Consider the following 23,294-nt stretch of genomic DNA (forward strand, 5'->3'; position numbering starts at 1 on the left):
CGTTTAGAGCCTTTTGGGGTTTTTGCCTCTTGGGATTTCAATTTAGTGCTCAGTCATGCTGTTTTTGTGTACAACATGATGAAGTGAATAATGTTAATCAGACAATACATTCTGTTAGCCACTTGGTTTCTGTTTCTGGCACTCTGGGTAGCCTTCACACAGTGAAATCTCATTGGCCCAAATCCTTTCTCCACGTAACTGTGTTTTGAACATTGAATATGGCTTTATTGGCTCAGTTTTTGCCATTGTGCAGCACTTTCGGTTCCTGTTAGGACAAAAAACCTGTTCATTTTTAACTTTGATACAAAACAGTGTTACATTTCATTGTCTGATTCAAATTTGAATGGACATTGATAAATCTCTTTATTATCAAAAACACGTTTGTCCAGATCATACCCTGGTCATATTTCACCCCCAAATCAAAAGAAAGAAATATAAAGTAAAGAAAGATTATTGATCTATTCATTTTATTTTTCCCATAAATTATCACTAAATTGCATTTATATATCACAGCAGTATTTGTTGCCTAAATTACTGTAATCCAACAATCAGAATCTAATCAAAATCACTGAGTGTGAATCATCCATGTGCTTAATTGTCATGAAAAGTCACAAAAAATGGTCTTTCTTTTGTCTTACTCCGTTTATTTATTGGCAGCGGCTATTTGCACTAAGTGAAAATAGCAATAGATTATATTTACACTATGTAAAAGTAGCAGTATTTTTTTCTCCAACAAGTGTAAATTGTAGTTAGACGCTATTATACTATTTGCACCTCAGTGCTGTTGTACATTAAACGGTATGCTATAATAACAGTGTAAATTATTATATTTATTAAAATTATTAAATGAATGCCGCCTTATTGGGACAATAAAGCCCCTCCTCCATACACGTACCCCTAACCCTAAACACTTTATTATTAAACACACGGTAGACACTTTATTTCCCTTTTTCTAATATTTTCTTCATTTTTATTGAAAATAAATGCCTTTCTGATATGATATGTGATGGGAAAAGGGAGTAGAGTGGCAAAAGGTGAATTCGAACTCGGGTTGATTTGCATCAATACTTTCTGCCACGCACCTTACAGCTACACTATTGTTACTGTTAATAATCCAGCGTCTTCTGTCATTTTGTGGGCGGAGTTAGTGTAAATAGCCTCTGCCAATTAGGTGGGCAATTTGCACTTAGTGTAAATAGACACTTTGCTATTTTGTTTCTTTAGTTTTGGGGGTGACCGATAACCTGGACATTGTAAGATTCTCCTGTTATTCTTTGGCATTTTTGTCGTTATTGTGTACTATAAATAAAGTTAAATATCAAGGCAATGTCCAGAGTTGAGACTGAACACACTTCTTCCAGTTTTACATATGTGTGTGTTACAATAGAATTGATTTCAGTGTGATTTCAGAAAGCTTTAAAAAGCCTTTGTCTTTCTGAAGTCCATTGACTGAAGCATCGGGGTTGGCCTGTGAATTAACGGCGTAGTGAAATTTGATGGATTTTCTCAGGCATTATTAGGATTTCATTGGTACACACACACACACATCTCTCGCTCTCTGGCTGCTGCCGTCCCAGCAGATTAGACAAATCAATTACATTTGTTTTGTTGTCATGGAAAAGCCGGCCAGATTGCAATGGGAAAACAGGCTACACGAATGAAAGGGATGATATTGTGTTAGGAAGTTAATAAGTCTGTCATCTTTATATGGAGGGATTGATTTAAGGAATAATCCACTCAAAATTGAAGTCTGTTGATTTAAACCTGCATTATTCTCCCAGCTGCTCTTTTCCATTCAAACAAAGCTTTAAAGGACAAAAGCATGCAGCGTGTCGTGTGCACTACATTCTAAGGGCCTGTTTACACCTGGCCTCTTCATGCGTTTTCTGTGATCGGGTAGCTGTCCGATCATGAAAAGGCCAGGTGTAAATGCCCTCCGTAACGCATTTGAGACGGATGTAAATCCGATCGCTCAAACCACATCAGAAGGTGTTCTGGGCCGCATTCCAGAATAAAGTAGATACGTGTAAATGCATCTGGTTGTTGAAACCACATATGTAAATTTTACTCCTCCCAACAATGCAAAAAAATAAACGTGTGAGAGCTTGTTATAGGCTATATGTCATGCAGATGAGCATCTATTCATCAAGCCAACGTGCAAGCTATCACAAATCAAAGTGAAAGTAAGTCGCAGACGCTTAACACACAATCTTCTTCATTAAAAGTAAAGAAACGAAATGATCTTCCCAGGGCTGTTGTCACTCTCTCCTATTGCGGTCTTTGATTTTAAAATTAGCTGATGATCGATAAATTGCAGCTCATATCTGTTGCTTTCGGTGACGTGAACTTATGAAGATAATATGATTCCATAAAGAATCGCATGCGCAGGGTAAGATTCGTGAAAGTGTACATAAGATTACAAGCGTAAATTAAATTTGCATGCGCAAGAGAAGATTTGTAAAGGTGTAAATCGCCTTTCAGGTGTAAGAAAAAAATATTTGCAGCATTTTACTGTTATTCGTAAGTGTGATGCATGTATTGTGAAGCTGCAGCTTCATGCTAACGCAAAATAAATAGGATCTGTATTCCTCTGACATGCATTCGCTTCTTACACTTTTGGCACGTTTTTTTTTTTTTTTTTGCACAAATACGGCCAAAAGCACTGCAAGCCTGTGAACAGCAATTTGCAAGCGAAAACAACAGAGTCAGGAACTGCAAAACAGATTGATTACGTAAAACCATCCTTTGTGTAAAAAAATAAACTCTTGCAAATGTCTGAATGACTTGTTGTGTGCATGGGGCAAAAAAGTTCCCGGAATAACCCGATTTGTACAGTTGCGTGCGTCTCTCTTTAAGCTGCGCTTCCAGTTTTGGCACAATTCTCTCACTCATTGAGTTTTGCAAGCGTGAAGAGGAGGGCGGATCCACAACACGGTGGTTTTACACGATCAATCTGTTTTGCAGTTCCTGTTCCAGTTTATTTTGCGTTAGCATGAAGCTGCAGCTCCACAATACATGCATTACACTTACGAATAACAGTAAAATGCTGCAAATATTTTTTTTCTTACACCTGAAAGGCGATTTACACCTTTACAAATCTTCTCTTACGCATGCAATTCTTTATGGCATCATATTATCTTCATATGAAATCTGCATAATGCGCGGTAATTGAAGATCGGATTTATAACGGTTTTGCGAAAACACATTTATGTGACCAGGTGTAAAGGGAATCGTTTTGATAAATTAGCTATCTGGTCAGTAAAAACACATGAAGTGACCGAAGCTGTGTCCCAAATGACGCACTTTTACACTATGTACTCAACCGTGTAGTGTGTGAACTTTATACGTTTATTTTGTCTTTTAACATCGGAGTCTGATGCCCCTCCCCCTCCGCTACATAATTAAAGGGATAGTTCACTTTGAAATTAATTTTTGATATGTTTTAGCTTACCTCAAGGCCATCCAAGATGTAGGTGTCTTTGTTTCCACAGTATTTTCAATTTTGATATTTTTAAGTCAAACCGTTCTTGTCTGTCAGTCATATAATGCAGGTCTATGGTCACCTCCTCAAAGAGCATGCACAGAGAAGTCCAAATTAAACATGATTTAATGACTCGTAAATGTCAGTACACACTGATGGCCTAAGACACGAAACGAGCGGTTTGTGTGAGAAAACGAACAGTATTTATATCGTTTTTACCTCTTGTAACCACAGCCACGTCCAAGTAATCTGAGGGCGCGGGCGCTTCGGTCTTTTCCGGAAAGCGCCGGAAGTGAACTCTCGCGCGTGTGGTGAGGAGGTGACCATAGACCTGCATTATATGACTGACAGACAAGAACGGTTTGACCTAAAAATATCAAAATTGGAAATACTGCGGAAACAAAGACACCTACATCTTGGATGCCCTTTGAGGTAAGCTAAAACGGATCAAAAATTAACTTCGTTTTTTCGGTTAAATAAGTGCATCGTCCGGATACTTAAAGTGCACTTTTTCTTTTTAGTATTTTCAGTGTGATCGCGCTACTCGCACTATTTAGGGTGACCAACAGTCCTGCTTTCCCAGGACATGTCCTGTTTTCACGTCCTGTCCTGGCTGTTTTTTATAAAGTGATGAAAATGTCCTGGCTTTCAAAAAACTGCTGGGAAAGATCAGCTCTACAGCAAAATATAGATGGGCAAACAAGGAGGATGAGGAAGAAAAACAGGATAAAGAGGAAGAAAACTAAAGATATAAATATATTTTGTTATTTCGTTTTTGTAAGTTTGTGAGAGCTATTTCAATTTGGAGGTATTTCTTTTAGTTATTTATTATTTATATATTTATTTTTCTAATACAGAAGAGACATTATTTATATCATTATTTCATTCATTATTTTTGAAACCTGTCATAATAAAACATGTTGAGTAACCTCTGAGAAGCCTATCTGAATTTGTGTCTTGTAATATAACAATTTTCTATCCATACAGAGGAGGCATAGCCTACTTTAAATGTGTTGAAATTAATAAGGCATCTTTGAGTAAACTTCGAGTATCATTTGAGTATCTGTTTGCCGGGCCGAGTGTCCTGGTTTTTGCTAATCAAAATATGGTCACCCTAGCACTATTTATACTAGAAAATGGCGTAGAATAGTGCACAAGTACTCGATTTGGGACGCCCCTCGGGTGTAAACGGGCCCTAAGAGTTCTGAAGATGCATGATAGATTGTGTAAGGAGGAACTGTCTGAAATTGAAGTCATTATTCGTTTAATTCTTCCTCAGGTGACGTCACGTTGGACCTTCCGCTGTCCCGGATGTCCGCAGGCTCTGTCACACGACGATTCACACTTCCACGAGCGCCACAAGTGCATCAACTTCTTCGTAAAAGTCTACGGATACATGCCGCTGTTATATACTCAGTTCAGAGTGGACTCGGTACTCTTCAAGACGAGATTGCCGCACGACAAGACCAAATGTTTTAAATTCATTTAATGGAACAAGCACAGGAATCCGACGAAGCGCTGACACGGCACGGTCTCTCTCTGGGAACGTGAAGGAAATCGAAGCTTTCTTGTAAATATGGGACAATTTTACTTTGAACTCGTCTTCCTTGAAGCCAAGGGAGAACAAAAGCAGAACGAACGATCACCGTCAGGCGTTTTTAACGGTCACTTGTGCGTGATTCATCAGCAACCACTACAGGCTTTATTTGCACCACTTTTCATGGGACGCTTTAATGGATGTCAAACTAATATTTGCATCATGTTATACTGACAGAACAAACGAAGTTATGGACCGATGGAGGCTGTTTTTGATGAATTATGGGAGGTGTCATCGCTCTAAATGATTAGTGTTTTTATTTTTACTTTGCATATATACTCTGTTGTTTGAAATGCACTGACATGTTTTTTTTACTCGTGTGTGTGTGTGCTTTTGAGCTTGTGTGAAAGGCTGTGTGTGTTGTTCTGTAGGTTGATGGTGACTAGACGCCACTAACCCCCATCAAATGTTTGTTGATCATCAGTAAGAATAGCACAAGGTATCAAACATAACTGCATAGGAATAGCACCAAATCAAACTGTTACATGTTCTCATGTCCATCACGATCATACAAGAAAACATATCTGTGTGTATTGTAACCTGTTCAGTACACATGTGGAATAACAGATTGATCTTAATGCCTTTTGCTGGATAATCAAGTCTGTTTATGTGTTGTGTCATTTTAAGAAGGTCCTATGATTGATTTCATAAGTGAAATGACAAAGAACTATCCAGGTCATATTTACTCATGTATTTAAATGAAAGAAAATGAATCCTATTTTTAGCCTTTTTTATTATTATTATTATGACATCATTTTCAACATTTAAACACCCAAATTGTCATTACATAATGCAACAAAAAAAATCATTGTTCTTTTTCTAATGCAAAATATAATTTTTCAATAAAATTAAATGTTTTAGGACTATGAAGATTTCTACCAGTTCTCAATACCATAATGCAAAAATTGCCATTACTGTAAAGCACATCATTTTCCTAATCTAATTCTTGAAAAATTCAGTTCATCAAATATTACAATGACATAAATATTTAGATTTTAAACATGTTTTCATTTTGAAATATGGTGATTTTTATTTTATTTTTTTGGTGAGACTTCTTTAGGGGAAAAAGCGTGAAAATAATATCACAAGGCAAAAAATCTGGTCCCATAAATACTTTTGGTGCACAATATCATATTTATTTGTTCTTGGTGAAATGTGACCTGGACATGCTCTTGACAGTTTCATGTGAGAATGTGTTTGTGTGTCCGCTTTGAGATTTCTTACACCTGATGGCCTTTCGGGTCTGTGAAACTAATGCAACTACACACATGATGTATGTGCTGAAGGATAACGGTGACAGTAGTTCTCTTTCCTCTGTAAACGGTACGTGTGTCTCTTCTGTGGCAGGACGAGTTCTGTGTCCCGAGGCTTCTTCTGCCGGCCTGATTTCACCCTTCAGTCTTTTGCTTCATTCACGATGTCTGACACGTTTGACAGGTACATTTAGGAAGATGGCTCTGCTATTGTAAACGAATGAGTTTTATTTTTTAAAACACAAAAATGTGGCTCTGTTCCCCTTAGAAGAGGAATATAAATAATCCGATATGCCCATGTTTTGTATTGTTTCAATCTATTGAACAGGCTTTAATGTTTAATTACTTTTTAGTCATTGTGAAGACTGTATGACCGTTTGGATTGGACCGTAACTGACAATATATAAACTATTGGTTGTAAAGTGTTGAATGCCAGCAAACGTTATAACTTCTTCAACCACACTAATAAACCAGCCAGTCTCATCATCTCTTTCATTACGGTGACGATCTCAGTATTCACTATAGGCCGAATCTGTGTTCAGGTTAGGGAATCGAGTACTCAGTTCATCACATGTCATTTTGCAATACTTTTTATTTGGTTTATGAACTATATTTATACAGGCATGGGATGAGGAAATTGCAATCTGGATTTATGGACCACATTTCATTGTTTATCAACGTGCAATAATAACCGCTAGGCCAAGGCTCTCATGGTAAACTTGTCTGAATGTAATATAATAATCTAAATTAATTTTTTTGTTATTATAATATACATTTTATTAGTATTTTTATTCTATAATTATGTATTTAGTACATTAATACTAGTGTTGTCAGATAATAAATAAATGATAGAGTAAAATACAATGTATTATTATTATTATATTATTTATTTAGTAATTTTTTTAAATAGTTATGTTATTTTAGATCAGATTGGACCACATACAATATTTGAACCATCAACTGTTACTCCAGAAAGTTGGAAAAAGAGCCTGAATCTGTTAAGAGAAATCTAGCGTTAGCGGTGTGTTAATAAATGTTAGCGTTGTGAAAATACAGTATCTATCTGCAATCATTTACATTCCTGTCTGTTAGCGGTTATATTCCTTAGATGACGGTGAGTCTTGTTGATTAAAACCGTAGGTAATTATATATTTTTTTCAAACTTGCATGAGAGAAACAGTATATTCAAAAATGTGATTTTACTAATTACGTGTGCGCAACTCTAATTGACCTGAACTCAGGAAAAAAACATTCCCGCTGATTTCATTGTTAGTTTGGAGTAGAATGAATCCCTTTTTACGTTATTATACCGTTTGATAATTTAGGGGATTCTCTTGCACAAATAAGAGGTTCATGTGATCCCGATTGATTGATCACTAGCACACACTTGCTCTTCTGCTGTTCTCCTCTGGAGCTTCTTGTGTTCGGACATCCCGCTCTGAGAGGGACTGTGCCGTGAGCAGCTGCTCTGATACGCCTCGGGATCAGTCTGTGTTTCCTTCCAGGAGCAGTCCAACATCCCGAAACACTGCAGTCTGTAATCAATCCCCACACACACACACACATCTGACTCTCTAACACATGACGAAGAGTGAAGACTACACCCTCCCTGATGGGCTGAACCCTCAGAAACCTCCACAGTCTCAGCAGACAGACCAGAGCCAGTGCACATCTCCTTAAGATGAAGAGACACCATCTATCTATCTATCTATCTATCTATCTATCTATCTATCTATCTATCTATCTATCTATCTATCTATCTATCTATCTATCTATCTATCTATCTATCTATCTATCTATCTATCTGTCTGTCTATCTGTCTATCTGTCTATCTGTCTGTCTGTCTGTCTGTCTGTCTGTCTGTCTGTCTATATCTATCTGTCTATCCATCCATCCGTCCGTCCGTCCGTCTATCCATCTGTCTATATTCTGTCTGTCTACATTAAATAACACCATGGCATGATATGGTACGTGTCCAAATGCTATTGTTTTTTAATAATTATGGTATTTCATGATGATGACACTGTCGACTACCAGATGAAATATTTAGAGTTTGTTAAAATCAATAACCTAGTATGAGCAATAGCAATAATTCATTCCACACAAACACTGACAAGGGGATACTGCAATAACTACGAGATTTGTGTGCTGACATGGGGTTTCCGTGTGTGTGTGTGTGTGTGTGTGTGTGTGTGTGTGTTACAGCACTCATGAGAGAGAGACATATTTCAGTGCAGAGAGAGATAGATTGCGTTATTAAACTCTACTACATGTTTCACCTCCTCTCACTCGAAACGCCCCAGAGCCAGCGAGTGCTTGGCTGATTCAATTATCCATTTAAAACACTAGGTTGAGGTTCATATTCTCATATTCTGTGTTGAACTGTTTAGCGTGACCCCCAAATGTGTTTGAACACTGAAGCCAGTTATAAATGTCTGAATGTTATTGCATTAAATACAGAAATCTAGTGTTTCAATGATGCAGGATCATTTTCTCTTCACTAACATCACTTTTCTAAGTAAGTATTTAAAGCTTTTGAATCAGCTGTGTTTTTGGTGATTTTTATGGGACATATGAAGTTTGTTTTCATATATTTTAGAATTTTTTACATACTGTTATAGAATTAAATTAATATTTTGAATTAGCTTTTATTTTTAATTTGAGTAATTTTGCTATATGCTTTTGTCATAGTTATATAAATATATATATATATATATATATATATATATAATAAATTAAAGCTAAATATAAATATATATATTTCTATTTAGCTTTAATTTATTTTTATATTAGTTTTAGTATTAATAATATTTTAGTATTTCAGCTTATTTCAGTTAGTTGCCAAAGCCAGAAGTTTTTCCATCTAATATTTATATTTAATTGTATTCCAGTATTATTTCAATTACTATTTGTAATAGTTTTAGTTAATAGCAACACTGATGCACAGGTCTAAATCCTCACATTAACTATCATCATGATCCACTAACGTCTTTATTTTCATCTGTTGTTTTAGCATTTCAAACCTTGAATGTTTATGCTTGAGTTTTCCAATATAGATATAGTTATTTAGGTTAAACACAGTCTATATTGCAGGAGATGATTATGTGAGAGATAAGAGGCTACTTTATGTATGGTTAATAAAAAGATCTGATTGGCTCGCTCTTCCCAATCTTACATTTAGGTGGGTTTTTTTCCCAATATGTTGTTATCTAATGCATTCATATTCATCTTCAGTATTAGAATGAAATGGCCCGTAGTGAGATACCGAGCGAATGTTTGAAAGAGAACCTCATTTATCATTTCATGATTTGAAACCAGCTTTTAGAGTATGAGAAATCATTAGATAAATGAGAAATTTTAGATGCACTAACATATGGCTGAAAATGAATGAATGAACACACAATGGAACAATTACTTTCAGATCTTGAACTCATTAAGATAAATCTTACCCAATTATTCTGGCTAGTCTTAAAGAGCATTTTATTTTTTTTACATTAATGCATTTGGAATATGCCTTCAAAGTATGAATTTTAGTATTATTTCATGCATTCCCTAGGAATCAAACCCATGACCTTAGCATGATCCTTAGTTACTAACGACAATACAGTTGTTGTTGTTTTACAATCGCTAGGACCCATTTCTCAATACTTGAGCGGAGAGCACTGTGGGTCATTTATCATGGTTTTGGCACAAAAAGCATTCAGTGATGAAATCTTTCAAATCACACGAGTTATTTTCTCACTCAAACACCACCAAACCTTTATGAACCTACAGGCCAGTTAAGACATGCTTTCAAAACCTAACATACCAAACTGAATCAGACCGCAAATTGCTACATTTCTATACTGAAAACTATTAGATGTATCTGAACACCTACACAAGTGTTAGTTTTTCAATGTCATTACCATCTACAAAAGAGGAAAACTTAGGCATAATTGTGTACTGTATCTTACGAGGTAACCTTGCTCTCACTCGAAATGTGTCCCTACATTAAGTCCTTGAATTTGAATATTGGACGTCCAATATTCAAATATGATTGGCACATCGCATAACTGAAAGTGACATTAAAGCGAGTTTTGAATATGTGGGTGAGTAAATGACAAGAGAAATTTAATTTCTGGATGAGTTTTAAACAGGCTGAAGGAAATATAGAAAAAAAGTTTTATTTCAACGTTATTTTACAATGATATAAAACACACAGACAAAAGTCTCCATCCAAACAGTAAAATGAACACGTTATATCTGTCCACGCTGAAGTTCATCCGCCATTACAGTAGTTTTGGATCCTGTTTTCTGGCTCTGGATGTGCAGCCTCTTTATTGACGGGTCAAGTCGTTAAGGAGCCAGATATCCACGAGAGGTCAGAGGTCATAGTTTCTGCAGGAAGCGCAGCACCAGGTCTCTCAGCGCGGTGCGTAGCGGCTCGTTGTTGTCACAGATGATGTGTGTGCCGTCTTCCTCCAGTTGGATGAGCACATCTTCTGCCTGCAGGTGAAGAATGTGTCCGTCTGCCGTCTCCTCCACCTTCACCTCCATGATGCCGTTCTACCAGGAGACAGTTAGTCATTTAAGACAGTTATGCTGTGCATATCATCATTTTATCAAGCATTTACTGTTGCATAATATGCTGGCAGAACAAACTACCTTACCTAACCAATCAGATCAACGCGTGATCGTCGACGAGTGGATCTCTGAGCTGTGTGAGTGAGTGGAGGCGGGGCTCATTTGCATATTAATAGAACCGCGAATACTAAATGAGGCAATGGTGTCGAGTTACATTCTGTGCAGTCTCCAGTAAGTACCAGTGTTGTTATCGTCAACTAATACAAAAAGTTCGAAATATGCAAGCAGTGATATAGTGAATATATCCAGACTCTGCTGAGAGCGACGTTTAGATGAATATGTAAATATGAGCAACAGCAGTTCAGAAACCATCTGATCATATGGATATGTTTGCTGCTACTCGGCCCTCCAGTCAAACCACGTCGCGCTGATTAATATAGCACTACAATACAAGCAGCTTTACATCACTAAAAATGAAAAAAATGTGTCAGTGTCTCGTTCAATTGACCTATGGCTAAGCCACGCCCCCAAATGCGATGAGCCAATCACAGAGCGCATAGCTAACCCAATACACTCGGACATTCTCTGCTTCCACGTCCATTGAAATGCATTGCAGTTAGTCAGTTTTCATTCGTTTTTATGTTTTTTCTTGTCATTTTAAGTTTAAAATGGTCAAATGGTGTGCATGGGGTACATGCAACTCCGACACTAGGTATCCCGAGAGGCTGGGCGACGGTGTGTATTTTTTACCCTTTCCCAAGCCACATCTCAACCGAGATAAGTGTCTGCTCTGGATAAAGTTATGCGGTAGGCCACAACACCAACTAAACGTGGATAAATTAAACAAGAATTAAACAAGGATGTCTACATCTGTTCTAAGTCAACAACGTATTTTAACGTTATCTTTAACATCTCTAACGTAACATCAGAAAACGTTGACGTTAGCTTCTAGCTGCGTTGTACATCATGTCACTTAGCTTCATTAACGCATCTGTAAATAACCAAGATAACAAATGTTAGCAATGTTGTGCTGAATGATTCATGTAAATACTGCAGTGCATGAACAATGCTGATCCTCAATCTTGTTGTCTGAGATGGTGATGGCAACGAGATGCGGTTTATCACGTTTACACTGTGACCTGTACATGTTTGCCTGGAGCTGAAGCTTTTCATCGACCTTCTCAACAATAAAATTATTAACATAACCCTCCAATGCATAGTTAAGGCCCTTTTGGTGACTTCGAGATGATATATAATCTTTCTGTCTCCAAAAATCATCAATTGCCTCCTGTGAAATGTCTCCTACTGTGACAGCTGCCATAGCGCCTGTCACCGAATGTTGACTGTTTGTCCGAGTGAGTGGAGGGGGCGTGGCTTAGCCATAGGTTAATTAGAATTACAACTTCATCCTCTAGCATAAAGCAGCACTTCAAGTGTGTTCATGTTTTTACTTGCGCCTGACCTCGACTGACTGATCAGAAGAGACGAACCCGAGAAGAAGGCAGAGCCTCAGAGCCACACCCACCTATGACATAGGGCTGTCACTTTACGTTCGAAAATCGATTGCACAATCGATTGGACCAACCAACACAAGTATCGAAAACGAAAATAGGGAATCGATTTTAACGGCCTTTTTTTTTTTTTTTTTTTTACCAAAAATGTGTTTTAGGTGGACAGATCAATACAGCACACAGAACATGTATGATGTTGGAAAATAACAAAGTCTTTTCTGTTAACCAAATGCTTTTTAATATTCGCTATTACTTCAATGGAAGTGAACAAGCGCGCCGTTATTTGTTGCGTAGTGACGTGTGTGTTCAAGTAAGCCAGAAATGCGCAGATTCTGCACAATACGCTGTATTTAATATATCATGAGGACTCACGAGTTGCGTATTTGCGCTAAATCCGCGCAGATTTGGCTTACACGAACTTCCACAGCAAAGAAAGTGAGTACGGTAAACATAGAAACACGCCAGATTGGCTCGTGATTTGACAGCGTTTCCCGCCAAAGTTCATTTTTACCCGCATTTGGCGAGTTGGAGGGAGTTCATTTCAATCCCTGAATGTTGCGCTCCTGTTTGTCATTGTGCACGAAACTTCACGCCAATAAATCATCAGAAATATTGCTGACTTGTTCAATGAACACTTACGTCTCAAAAATCGAACAGGATTTTTCCACAAAAGTGACAGCCCTACTATGACATCATCGCTACTGACCAATGGTAGTTAGATTAATGTCACACGAGTTCGTTTTTCGATTTCGCTTGAAGTATATCGGGGCCTTAAAACTATTAAAAATCATTTTCGGTAACTGACATAAAAGCTCAAAATAAAAAAATTCGAGTTTATATCTCGAAATTCTGCCATCTTTTCTCAGAACTGTGAGATATAAACTCGCAATTGCGAGTTATCAGGCCAATTCTAAGGGGGAAAAAAGTAACTTTTATATTTACTTTACTTTTATATTTACTATACTTTTACTTTATATCTCGCATTTCTGACTTTATAACATGCAATTGCGACTTTATATCAATCAATTCTGACTTTATATCTCGCAATTCTGACTTTATAACACGCAATTGCGACTTTATTTCAATCAATTCTGACTTTATATCTCGCAATTCTGACTTTATAACACACAATTGCGACTTTATTTCAATCAATTTTGACTTTATTTCAATCAATTTTGACTTTATATCTCACATTTCTGACTTTATAACACACAATTGCGACTATATCAATCGATTCTGACTTTATATCTCGCAATTCTGACTTTATAACACGCAATTGCGACTTTATATCAATCAATTCTGACTTTATATCTCGCAATTCTGACTTTATAACACGCAATTGCGACTTTATTTCAATCAATTTTGACTTTATATCTCACATTTCTGACTTTATAACACAATTGCGACTTTATATCAATCGATTCTGACTTTATAGCTCGCAATTCTGACTTTATTTCAATCAATTTCGACTTTATATCTCGCATTTCTGACTTTATAACACACAATTGCGACTTTATATCAATCAATTCTGACTTTATAACACGCAATTGCGACTTTATATCAATCAATTCTGACTTTATATCTCGCAATTACGACTTTATATCAATCAATTCTGACTTTATATCTCGCAATTCTGACTTTATAACACGCAATTGCGACTTTATATCAATCAATTCTGACTTTATAACACACAATTGCGACTATATCAATCGATTCTGACTTTATATCTCGCAATTCTGACTTTATAACACGCAATTGCGACTATTTCAATCAATTCTGACTTTATATCTCACAATTCTGACTTTATAACACGCAATTGCGACTATTTAACGTGTTCATGTTTTTACTCGCGCCTGACCTCGGCGGACTGATGAAGAGATGAACCCGAGAAGAAGGCGGAGCCTCAGAGCCACACCCACCTATGACATCATCGCTACTGACCAATGGTAGTTAGATTAATTCGTTTTGGCCGAAATGGCGTCACACGAGTTTGTCTTTCGATTTCGCTTGAAGTATATCGGGGCCTTAAAACTATTAAAAATCATTTTCGGTAACTGACATAAAAGCTCAAAATAAAAAATATAAATAGTAAATGAAAAACAAACTTTTAAAAAAATAAACGAAAATTTTAAAAGTTGAAATAAAATAAGTTGAAGTGTAAGTACTAAAATTACTAAACTAAAATCCAAATAGAAAAATAAAGCACATGACAAGATTACTAAAAAACAACAACAACAAAAAAACATTAAAAAAAAATGAAAATTGAATATATACAAATAAAAGCGAATTTAAAATATTAATAAATACTATGTAAAATGAATAAATACTATGTGAATGACAGTAAAATAATACTGCTGTTTGATTTCTGCAGAGACTAGAAGCGATGTTAATTACTCCAGCACAGCGTCTCAAAGTTCATCTGGGGATTGGTTTAATTGGCTCGTTCCCGTTTATCCGAGAGGTTTGATCCTTCAAAAGGTCTCAGCTTAATGTTTAATGGTGGAGACCTGGGACACTTTACACTGTAATAACAGCTGTGGTCAAACCAACCGGCTCTCAGCGGCCCATTTAGCAGCGTCATCATCCTGCGGTTCCTGAGAGCCGACCCGACAACTCAAACGTGTGTGAGAGAATGGAGATTATGAGCTCTCGCTGCCACTCTCACTTATACCAGAATGCATTACTGTCCAACCATAACTTCTTACATTTTGTTGAAATGTGATTGCTAAGGTGTTTTGAGTTGCCAATAGGTTGTCATGTGGTTTCAAGGCCAATGCTATGTCATTCCGACGGTTGCTAGGTGGTTGCTAGGGTGTTCTGGGTAAACTAATGAAAAAGTGTTCAGACTACAGCATTTTATTTTACATGCAAGAACCAGACATATCAAAATATGCATAATAAATAGAGATCAATGTTGACATTGTTAACTAAAACTATTGAAACTAATTTTACCTTAATTGTAAAAAAGCTGAATTCAAATAAAATATTAAATGGAAAAAATTGGCAACTAATAAAATGTTTATATTGAAGTACTTGAATTACTGTTATTATTGATGTTACTTTGATACGTGTTATTACTGTTATTATTGATGTTTGATATATTTATTATTGATGTTTTTATTTGTAATTCATTATACTCAAATGCACATTTGTTTTTTTTACCTTAATTATAAATAAAATATAGGTATTAGATGGAAAAATATGTGCAAAATAGAAATATATTAAGGAAAATATTTAAATCTTTTTTTATTAAAAATAACAAAAGCAAATAACTATACTACTAAAACCTACACAAAAAAAACGAATTCAATATGAATAAATACTATAATATATAATACTAAAATAGTAAGCAATAATAAAATAACACTGATATATATATATATATATATACATATATTTTTTTTCAATTAGAGTCTCCCTGTGGTGAAAATCAAGCTTTTAATCTTGTTTATATGTCTATGTGGTGTTTTTAATATGCTTTAAGACAAACCATGTGCAGATTCATAAGTCGACAGCATTGCTGAGTATTTTCTCTTTAAAACTGCAGTGAAGCAAAGACAGTCTCAAAAACACGGTTAGAAATTGCTGGTGTTTCTGACGTCACAAACGACCTTGTAACCAATCAGATCAACGTGTGATCGTCAACCAGTGGATCTCTGAGCTGAGTGAGTGAGTGGAGGCGGGGCTCATTTGCATATTCATAGAACCGCGAATACTAAATGAGGCAAGGGTGTCGAGTTACATTCAAGCTATTTTAAGGCATGAAGGAAAAAACTTTTAAATATGTCATTTTGGTGATCAAAGATGAGTTTAAAGGGATACAATTATTGACTACAGAGGGACTTTAAACTGCTAAAATAAAAACCTCACTGAATGAAATAGGGCCAGTTTGAAGAATTCAACTACAGTGGACCAAAAAGTATTGAAAAATATCTTCATACTTGCACTAAAAATCCCTTTGATTGTTGTAAAACTGCCACACAAGAAGTTCAATGTGAGAAAAACAGCACCTGAGTATCAGAAGCCATCCGCCGCTTCAGCACCCTGCCTGATCAGCACTAAAACACTTCTCTAAGAGTTCATTAGCAGCTCAGAGTCACCTTGAGGAGGAAGTCACCTTCCTTCAGAATCATTAGAGAAATTCATTTCCTTTCCAGATTAATTAGCGTCTAATCGATGTTCCGGCGCTGCCAAAATCTGCCGTTTGGGATCCAAGCAAATGAGGAGTTTGGCGTTTCCCTGCATGCTAATGCCTCTCGTTCTCACAGGATGGGTGGATTTCTCTCACTTCATCCTGTTTTTGATTTAGTTCATGAACATTGTGTTTCCTGCAGCTGGCGCTACTGAGACTCAAACAGAGAGCGTCTCTTCAGGGCCAGATCTTTGAATTACCACCGTCAGGTGTGCGCTTCTCTTTCTACTGCCCCGGGACATCACACACTCACACACACACAGTGTTTCATCTGAGTGTCTGTTGCATTCATCAAAGTCTTGTCCCGGCTTGACTTTGCCCCACAGGCGGCTCACTTCACTCCTGAGGCTGGAGTTGACTGGTTAGCGTACAGAGAGAGTGTGTCTCGTACCTTGTGCAGTGTGGCCAGAAACGGCTCGAGAGGAACCGCCCCGCTGAGCAGAGGTTTCGGGTTCAGGACCTCTGGCGGTTCCTCCATCACCCTCTTCCTCTTCTTACTGGGCGGCACTGGAGCGGGTTTGGGCACCGGCTACAACACACACACACACATGCAAATAAGAGCTTAATATCAATTCTTAGGCCTGAAACATACAGGTATTAAATGCAAATGCTTCTAGATAACCAGATGTCTGAACATGCTTGTGTGAAGTATGCGTTTTACTTTAAAGGGCCATGTTCTAATACACAACATTTATTTTTCTCTCTCACGTCCACTTATTATGTTTGTTAGATGCTGAATAGTAAACAGGCCTTGAGATGGGTGAAAATGAACAAAAAGAATAAGTTTTTTATCAAAACAAAAAAACATGCAGCTAAATTAGTATTTTTAGTTTTTTAACATACTTTATTTTCTCTCATTGATGTGAGCAAAATATATATATATATATATACACACATATATATGAAAAATAATAAAGAAAGGTTCATCTGAGTATTATGGAAGCTTGTTTCCGCCACTGAATTAAAAAAATAATTGCGACTTTTTATCTCACAATTGCGAGATATGAAGTCAGAATTGTGATAAATAAAGTCGCAATTGCGAGATATAAAGTCGCAATTGCAAGAAAAAAAGAATTGAGACTTTATCTCACAATTGCGAGTTTACATCTCGCAATTCTGACTTTATAACACATAATTGCGAGTTTATATCTCGAAATTCTGCCATCTTTTCTCAGAACTGTGAGATATAAACTCGCAATTGCGAGTTATCAGGCCAATTCTAAGGGGGAAAAAAGTAACTTTTCCCCCCTCAGAATAGTTTATATCTCACAATTCTGACTTTATAACACGCAATTGCGACTTTATATCAATGAATTCTGACTTTATATCTCGCAATTCTGACTTTATAACTCGCAATTCTGAGAAATAAAGTCAGAATTGCGAGATGTAAACTCGCAATTGTGAGATAAAAAGTCGCAATTACCTTTTTTATTTTTCATTCTGTGGCAGAAACAAGCTTCCATAGAGTATCGTAAATTACAAAGAAAAAAAGATTAAAAATGGTTTTATTACCTATGTGTGTGATATAGTTAACTACCTACATATTTGATATTGTTAAAATTATATATTCTAAATTTGTACTTTTTCATGTTTTATAAATAATTTCAAATAGCTTTTTTGTATTTTAAATTGAGTAATTTACAATACTCAAATCTACCTTTGTTTTTTGTTTAGTTTTTTTCCATAGAAATGTTCATATCGTGACAAATATTATCATCAACCAAAACATTGAGAATTTGACAATATACATTTTTTGCTTATGTCCTTTATGTGCTGATGGTTGTGATTTCATGAAGAACGAGTTGTTTTGTGGTTTAGTTTCCAGAAATGTCCCGAGTGGCCAGGAAAGGGAGTTTTGCATTGTGAATGTGAGAAAGGGCCGTGTGTTCATGATGGATGACTAAACTGTAATTTACGAACCATGTGATTGGTTATAAAATGGGCTAAAAATGCTTCAGACAATGTTCACAGCAACTGAAGTAAATTCATGCACGACACGAGTGTTTCTGCGGATGTTGTTGTTGACACACACACACACACACACACACACACTGACCTGCAGAACGTGCTTGTTGTCCTTGGACTGCAGAACCGCAGACACTGTAGCGACAGAGACGCCGGGTTTAATCTCAGAGGGAACCAGAGATTTGGCAAGCTGGAGGAAAAGAGACGGAGATATTGAAAAAGATATCGACTGATACAGTTTTTTATTACTGATACTATTTATTATTATTTTTAAGCATACAAATAATCAATTTACACAATCAATATTTTTATGCCAGAGGTGTTATAGTTACCCAAAAAATATCTGGTAGCACTTTACTTAAAGCCTTTGCATTATAAAAGTACTTTAATGCATGAATTATGCCTTTTAATAAACCTTATAACGCATCGTATGGTCTCATGAATAATTGTAACCAAAGTTATAATACTAATTTATTCTTCGTTACACCTTTAGAAAGTATAATGCATTAAAACTAGGGCTGTCAAATGATTAATCACGATTAATCACATCCAAAATAAAAGTTGTTTTTTACATAATATATGTGGGTGCATTGTGTATAATTATTTTATATATATAAATACACACACATGCTTGTATATATTTAAGAAATATTTTCATGTATATACTGTATATAGATTTATATATAATTTATATTATATATAAATATTTTATATATAAATTATATTTTTTCTTAAATATACATGCATGTGTGTGTATTTATATATATACAAAATAATTATACACAGTGCACCCACATATATTATGTAAAAAAAACTTTTATTTTGGATGTGATTAATCGTGATTAATCATTTGACAGCCCTAATTAAAACACCAAGGTTATTATAGTTTTGCATAGGTTTTATTTTAATATCATTTTCAAATTTCCTATAAATTTCTTAGTTTAGTTTTAGTTAGTTTCATTAATGGTTTTGTTAATTTTAGTTTCGTTTTTATTTTGTGAATGCATTTCTATTTTCTACTTGAAATATCTATTTTATTTCAGTTTACAAAAATGTTTTTTGACCAATAGTTTTAGTCTTAGTTTCAGTTTTTATTTACGAAAATAACCCTGGAAAACACAAGCAACTTCAGATGCATTATATCCTACATTATGAAAACCTTTATAATGCATTATACATAAAGGCTTTAAGTAAAGTGTTACCAAATATTTTTTGTTAAATTAATTAATGAAATATTAATATTACAAGAAAAACGTAAACTAAATGAATTTTTTTTAAATTGCTTTGGCAACTAACTGAAATAAGTGAAAATACTAAAATTACTAACTAAAATAAAACTAAACCTGAAATAAAAATCCAAATACACTATATATTTAAATATATAAGTATGTGATATTTGTTTTTAATGACATTACAAGGTCGATCAAAATATGACGAAAATATTTTTTGAAATATTTTAAATATGAGGAAAGACCAAACGTTATGACAAATAAAACAATTGATTACAAGCACAACTACGTAATATGCTTACAAAATCTTTAAAGTCCCCCTGTGGTGAAAATCAAGTTATTTAATGTTTATATGTCTATGTGGTGTTTTTAATATGCTTTAAGACAAACCATGTGCAGATTCATAAGTCGACAGCATTGCTGAGTATTTTCTCTTTAAAACTGCAGTGAAGCAAAGACAGTCTCAAAAACACGGTTAGAAATTGCTGGTGTTTCTGACGTCACAAACGACCTTGTAACCAATCAGATCAACGTGTGATCGTCAACCAGTGGATCTCTGAGCTGAGTGAGTGAGTGGAGGCGGGGCTCATTTGCATATTCATAGAACCGCGAATACTAAATGAGGCAAGGGTGTCGAGTTACATTCAAGCTATTTTAAGGCATGAAGGAAAAAACTTTTAAATATTTCATTTTGGTGATCAAAGATGAGTTTAAAGGGATACAATTATTGACTACAGAGGGACTTTAACACATTTTTAATAATTTGAATAAAGGGTTAAGATAGGGGTTAAGATCTCTACGTGTCATTAGATACATAAATACATTAGATACCGGCAACCTTGGATTGCTCTCTGTCGGTAGATCTAGGCTAAAACATCGAGGAGACCGAGCTATTGCGATAACAGGCCCTGAAATCTGGAATAGCGTACTGGCATTTTTAAATCAAAGCTTAAAACATATTTCCTTAATGTTGGTTTTCAATGAATTATTTAGTTTTGTGTTCGGTATTTTATAGATTATAATCTGTTCTGCTTTTATTTGAGTATAATGATCTGTGCAGCTTTCAGCGTTGTTTTTAAATGTGCTTTATAAATAAATAATGAAATATGATGTGTGTGTGACCTCAGGCAGCAGCTGAATGCGCTCGTAGCGGCGTCTGAAGGGAAGCCCCAGGACGGAGCAGCGACGATAGGCCATGGGTGGAGGCTGCAGCTCCAGCATCAGGTCTGAGCGGTGAGCCTGAGCCGGAGGAGGCTGTGTGTACGGCTCGGGACACACCACATGAAGAGGCTGCCGGGACAACACAAGAGGAATCAGTGAACGGAAATCATTTAGAAGAGCAACTAGGGCTGCGCGATTAATCGCAATTTCCATGTAATCGCACTTAAATCAAGTTTTGAATGCATAAAAAAAAAGTCAAGCTGGAGGGTTTAATATACTGAAAGAGAAAAAAATAAATGTCACGATTGTGAAATTGTGAAATAGAGTTTTACACTGCATTATATTCTAAAAAATTTTTTTTTTTTTTTTACTACCAGGTGATGTCCCATTGAGATATTCAAATCACTTTTACAAGGGAGCCCTGGAACCAATTGGAACCAATCCTACTGGGATCTAATAAAAATAGATTTTCAGTTTATCCAGTTGAATCATATTGGTTCCAAATTATGACAGAAATTCCATTTAAGTGTTCCTTATTGGAATTCTTTAAAGTCACCATGAAATCAAAATGGTCAATTCTTGTTTTTTTATGGAATAGTATTAGGGCTTCACGATTAATCAGTCCCTCCAGAAAAACGCGATTATGCGATCGCATGATTTAGTGTATAACCAGACAAAGTCCGCATATTTATGCAGGGGCCGCATTTTTTCAAATACGCTGCACTTTCGCCGCATAAATTGCCGATTTCCGTGCAAAATATGCGGGGCTTGCATGAATTCATAATCCTCGCATTTTCGTTGCAAAAAAAGTCATATATTTTAGCAGAAAGTTGAAAAATGTTGCGTTTGCTTCACACGAGAGCAGCTGTTTCCCCGTTGCCATGGGAACGTTATGAAGTGACGTAATCACGCGACGTGAACATCATCGAAAAGCTGTAAAACAGGAGCACGCTTTATTTTTTTATATTTTATTTATTCATTTTTACAGAAGTTGTAGCAGATTCCTTTAGTAAAGCTACAGAACTAGTTTGACTCATCAATGTTTTGTAAGTTTGATGTGTTTATTAAGGTCTGAAATAAAACAAGATGAGAACTGAAATATTCCCAGCACTTTCTGTGATGTATATGCTTGCTTATCATAGGAAGTAATAAGAAATGACTCTTTACATTAAGGTAGTGGCCTAGTGAGAACAGGGTGTTGGGAGAATCACTTTTTTTCTCTTTTTCATCAGTTTTTGCAAGTTCCCGCAATTTCATCGCATAAAATTACATAAATATCCCGCATATTCCATCGCATTTTTTAAGAAAACGGGCCGCATAATCAAGGATTTTCGCCTGCAACAATCACAAAAAAAACTCTGCGTTTTTCTGGAAGGACTGATTAATCACAATTTACATGAGATCGCACAGGCTGAGATTATTAGTTATGCGCAGCTTGTCAGTGATGATCGGCTCTGTAAACGCTGCTGACTGCACTGCGAATTTCAGTCGCTAATAACGTGCATTTGAAAAAGCAACACATCTTTCCAAACATGAGAATCATTTATGAACCTCTTGTCCAACAAAAGACAACATTTAATAACATGCTTTTACTCCAAACTCACTTCATAACAACAGTTGAGCTCATCCTTCTGTGAGATGATGCGCTTCTTACACAGAATAAGGCAGTCGTGTGTTTATTAGTCAAGTTTAATATATCAAAGCAAAGCATATTTGGCGTGTTTTGTTTATATTGGCGTGTATTGGGCATATTTCTGGTGTTCAGATGGAGCAGCATTTCCTTCCGGTCAGCCGTGCTTCACTGACAAGCTGCGCGTAAAATAATGGCGGTTTCAGTGCGATTAATTGTGCAGCCGTAAGAGCAACATTTGAGCGTACAGCATTCAGGAGGAACAGACCGTACCTGGATGTCCTTCAGGAGTTTGGACACCTGGTGGAAGTTGAGTCGCGTGTCTATAGGGCAGTAAACACACTTCATTGCCAGCGGCTGATAGGGAGCCAGAGCGTCCAGGTAGGAGAAGTCCGGCTCTGAGAACGACACATCATTCAGAGGTCAGAGGTCAGAGCATTTCCCACTCGACGTTAAACTACACCACAGGGCATGACACACGTCAGCAGCGTCTTACGTCAGCAGCGTCACTGAACGCGGATCCACAACAGAACCGGAAGACAATACAATGCTGAATAAAGTCCTAGTTTTTGTTATTTTTGGACCAAAATGTATTTTCGATGCTTCAAAACATTCTAACTAACCCACTGATGTCACATGGACTACTTTGATGATGTCTTTATTTCCTTTCTGGACAAGGACAGTATACCGTACATACATTTTCAATGGAGGG

At 36.1% G+C, this 23,294-nt stretch overlaps 2 protein-coding genes across 2 annotated transcripts in view; one reads left to right on the top strand and one right to left on the bottom strand.

The window, feature by feature from the left end:
* The window catches only part of extl3 (exostosin-like glycosyltransferase 3), a 34,205-nt gene extending 29,197 nt beyond the window's left edge, over positions 1-5,008 (top strand). Inside the window, exon 6 of the mRNA XM_056262865.1 lies at positions 4,761-5,008. Within this exon, the coding sequence (XP_056118840.1) occupies positions 4,761-4,970 (210 nt within the window). The 3' untranslated portion in view covers positions 4,971-5,008. The remainder of the gene's footprint in view (positions 1-4,760) is intronic.
* A 5,637-nt stretch (positions 5,009-10,645) lies between these two features.
* ints9 (integrator complex subunit 9) lies at positions 10,646-23,005 on the bottom strand. The gene is made up of 5 exons (XM_056262866.1): positions 22,856-23,005; positions 20,914-21,081; positions 18,654-18,752; positions 16,989-17,126; positions 10,646-10,876 (listed from the first exon to the last, which is right to left on the bottom strand). Exons 1-5 carry the CDS (start codon positions 22,928-22,930, stop codon positions 10,700-10,702), a joined length of 657 nt encoding a protein of 218 aa, XP_056118841.1. The 5' UTR covers positions 22,931-23,005; the 3' UTR covers positions 10,646-10,699.
* Positions 23,006-23,294: the final 289 nt, after the last annotated feature.

This window comes from Rhinichthys klamathensis, unplaced genomic scaffold, assembly GCF_029890125.1.
Source record: "Rhinichthys klamathensis goyatoka isolate OS25496 unplaced genomic scaffold, OSU_Roscu_1.1 h1tg000196l_1, whole genome shotgun sequence".
Taxonomy (NCBI): domain Eukaryota; kingdom Metazoa; phylum Chordata; class Actinopteri; order Cypriniformes; family Leuciscidae; genus Rhinichthys; species Rhinichthys klamathensis.

Excerpts from the sequence above, each read along its gene's own strand:
- ints9 (XM_056262866.1), bottom strand. The coding sequence starts at position 22,930 with ATGAAGTGTGTTTACTGCCCTATAGACACGCGACTCAACTTCCACCAG. Across the intron at positions 21,082-22,855 it reads AACTCCTGAAGGACATCCAG|CCTCTTCATGTGGTGTGTCC; the intron begins GTACGGTCTGTT and ends TTGTCCCGGCAG. Across the intron at positions 10,877-16,988 it reads TTCTGGCCACACTGCACAAG|AACGGCATCATGGAGGTGAA; the intron begins GTACGAGACACA and ends GTCTCCTGGTAG.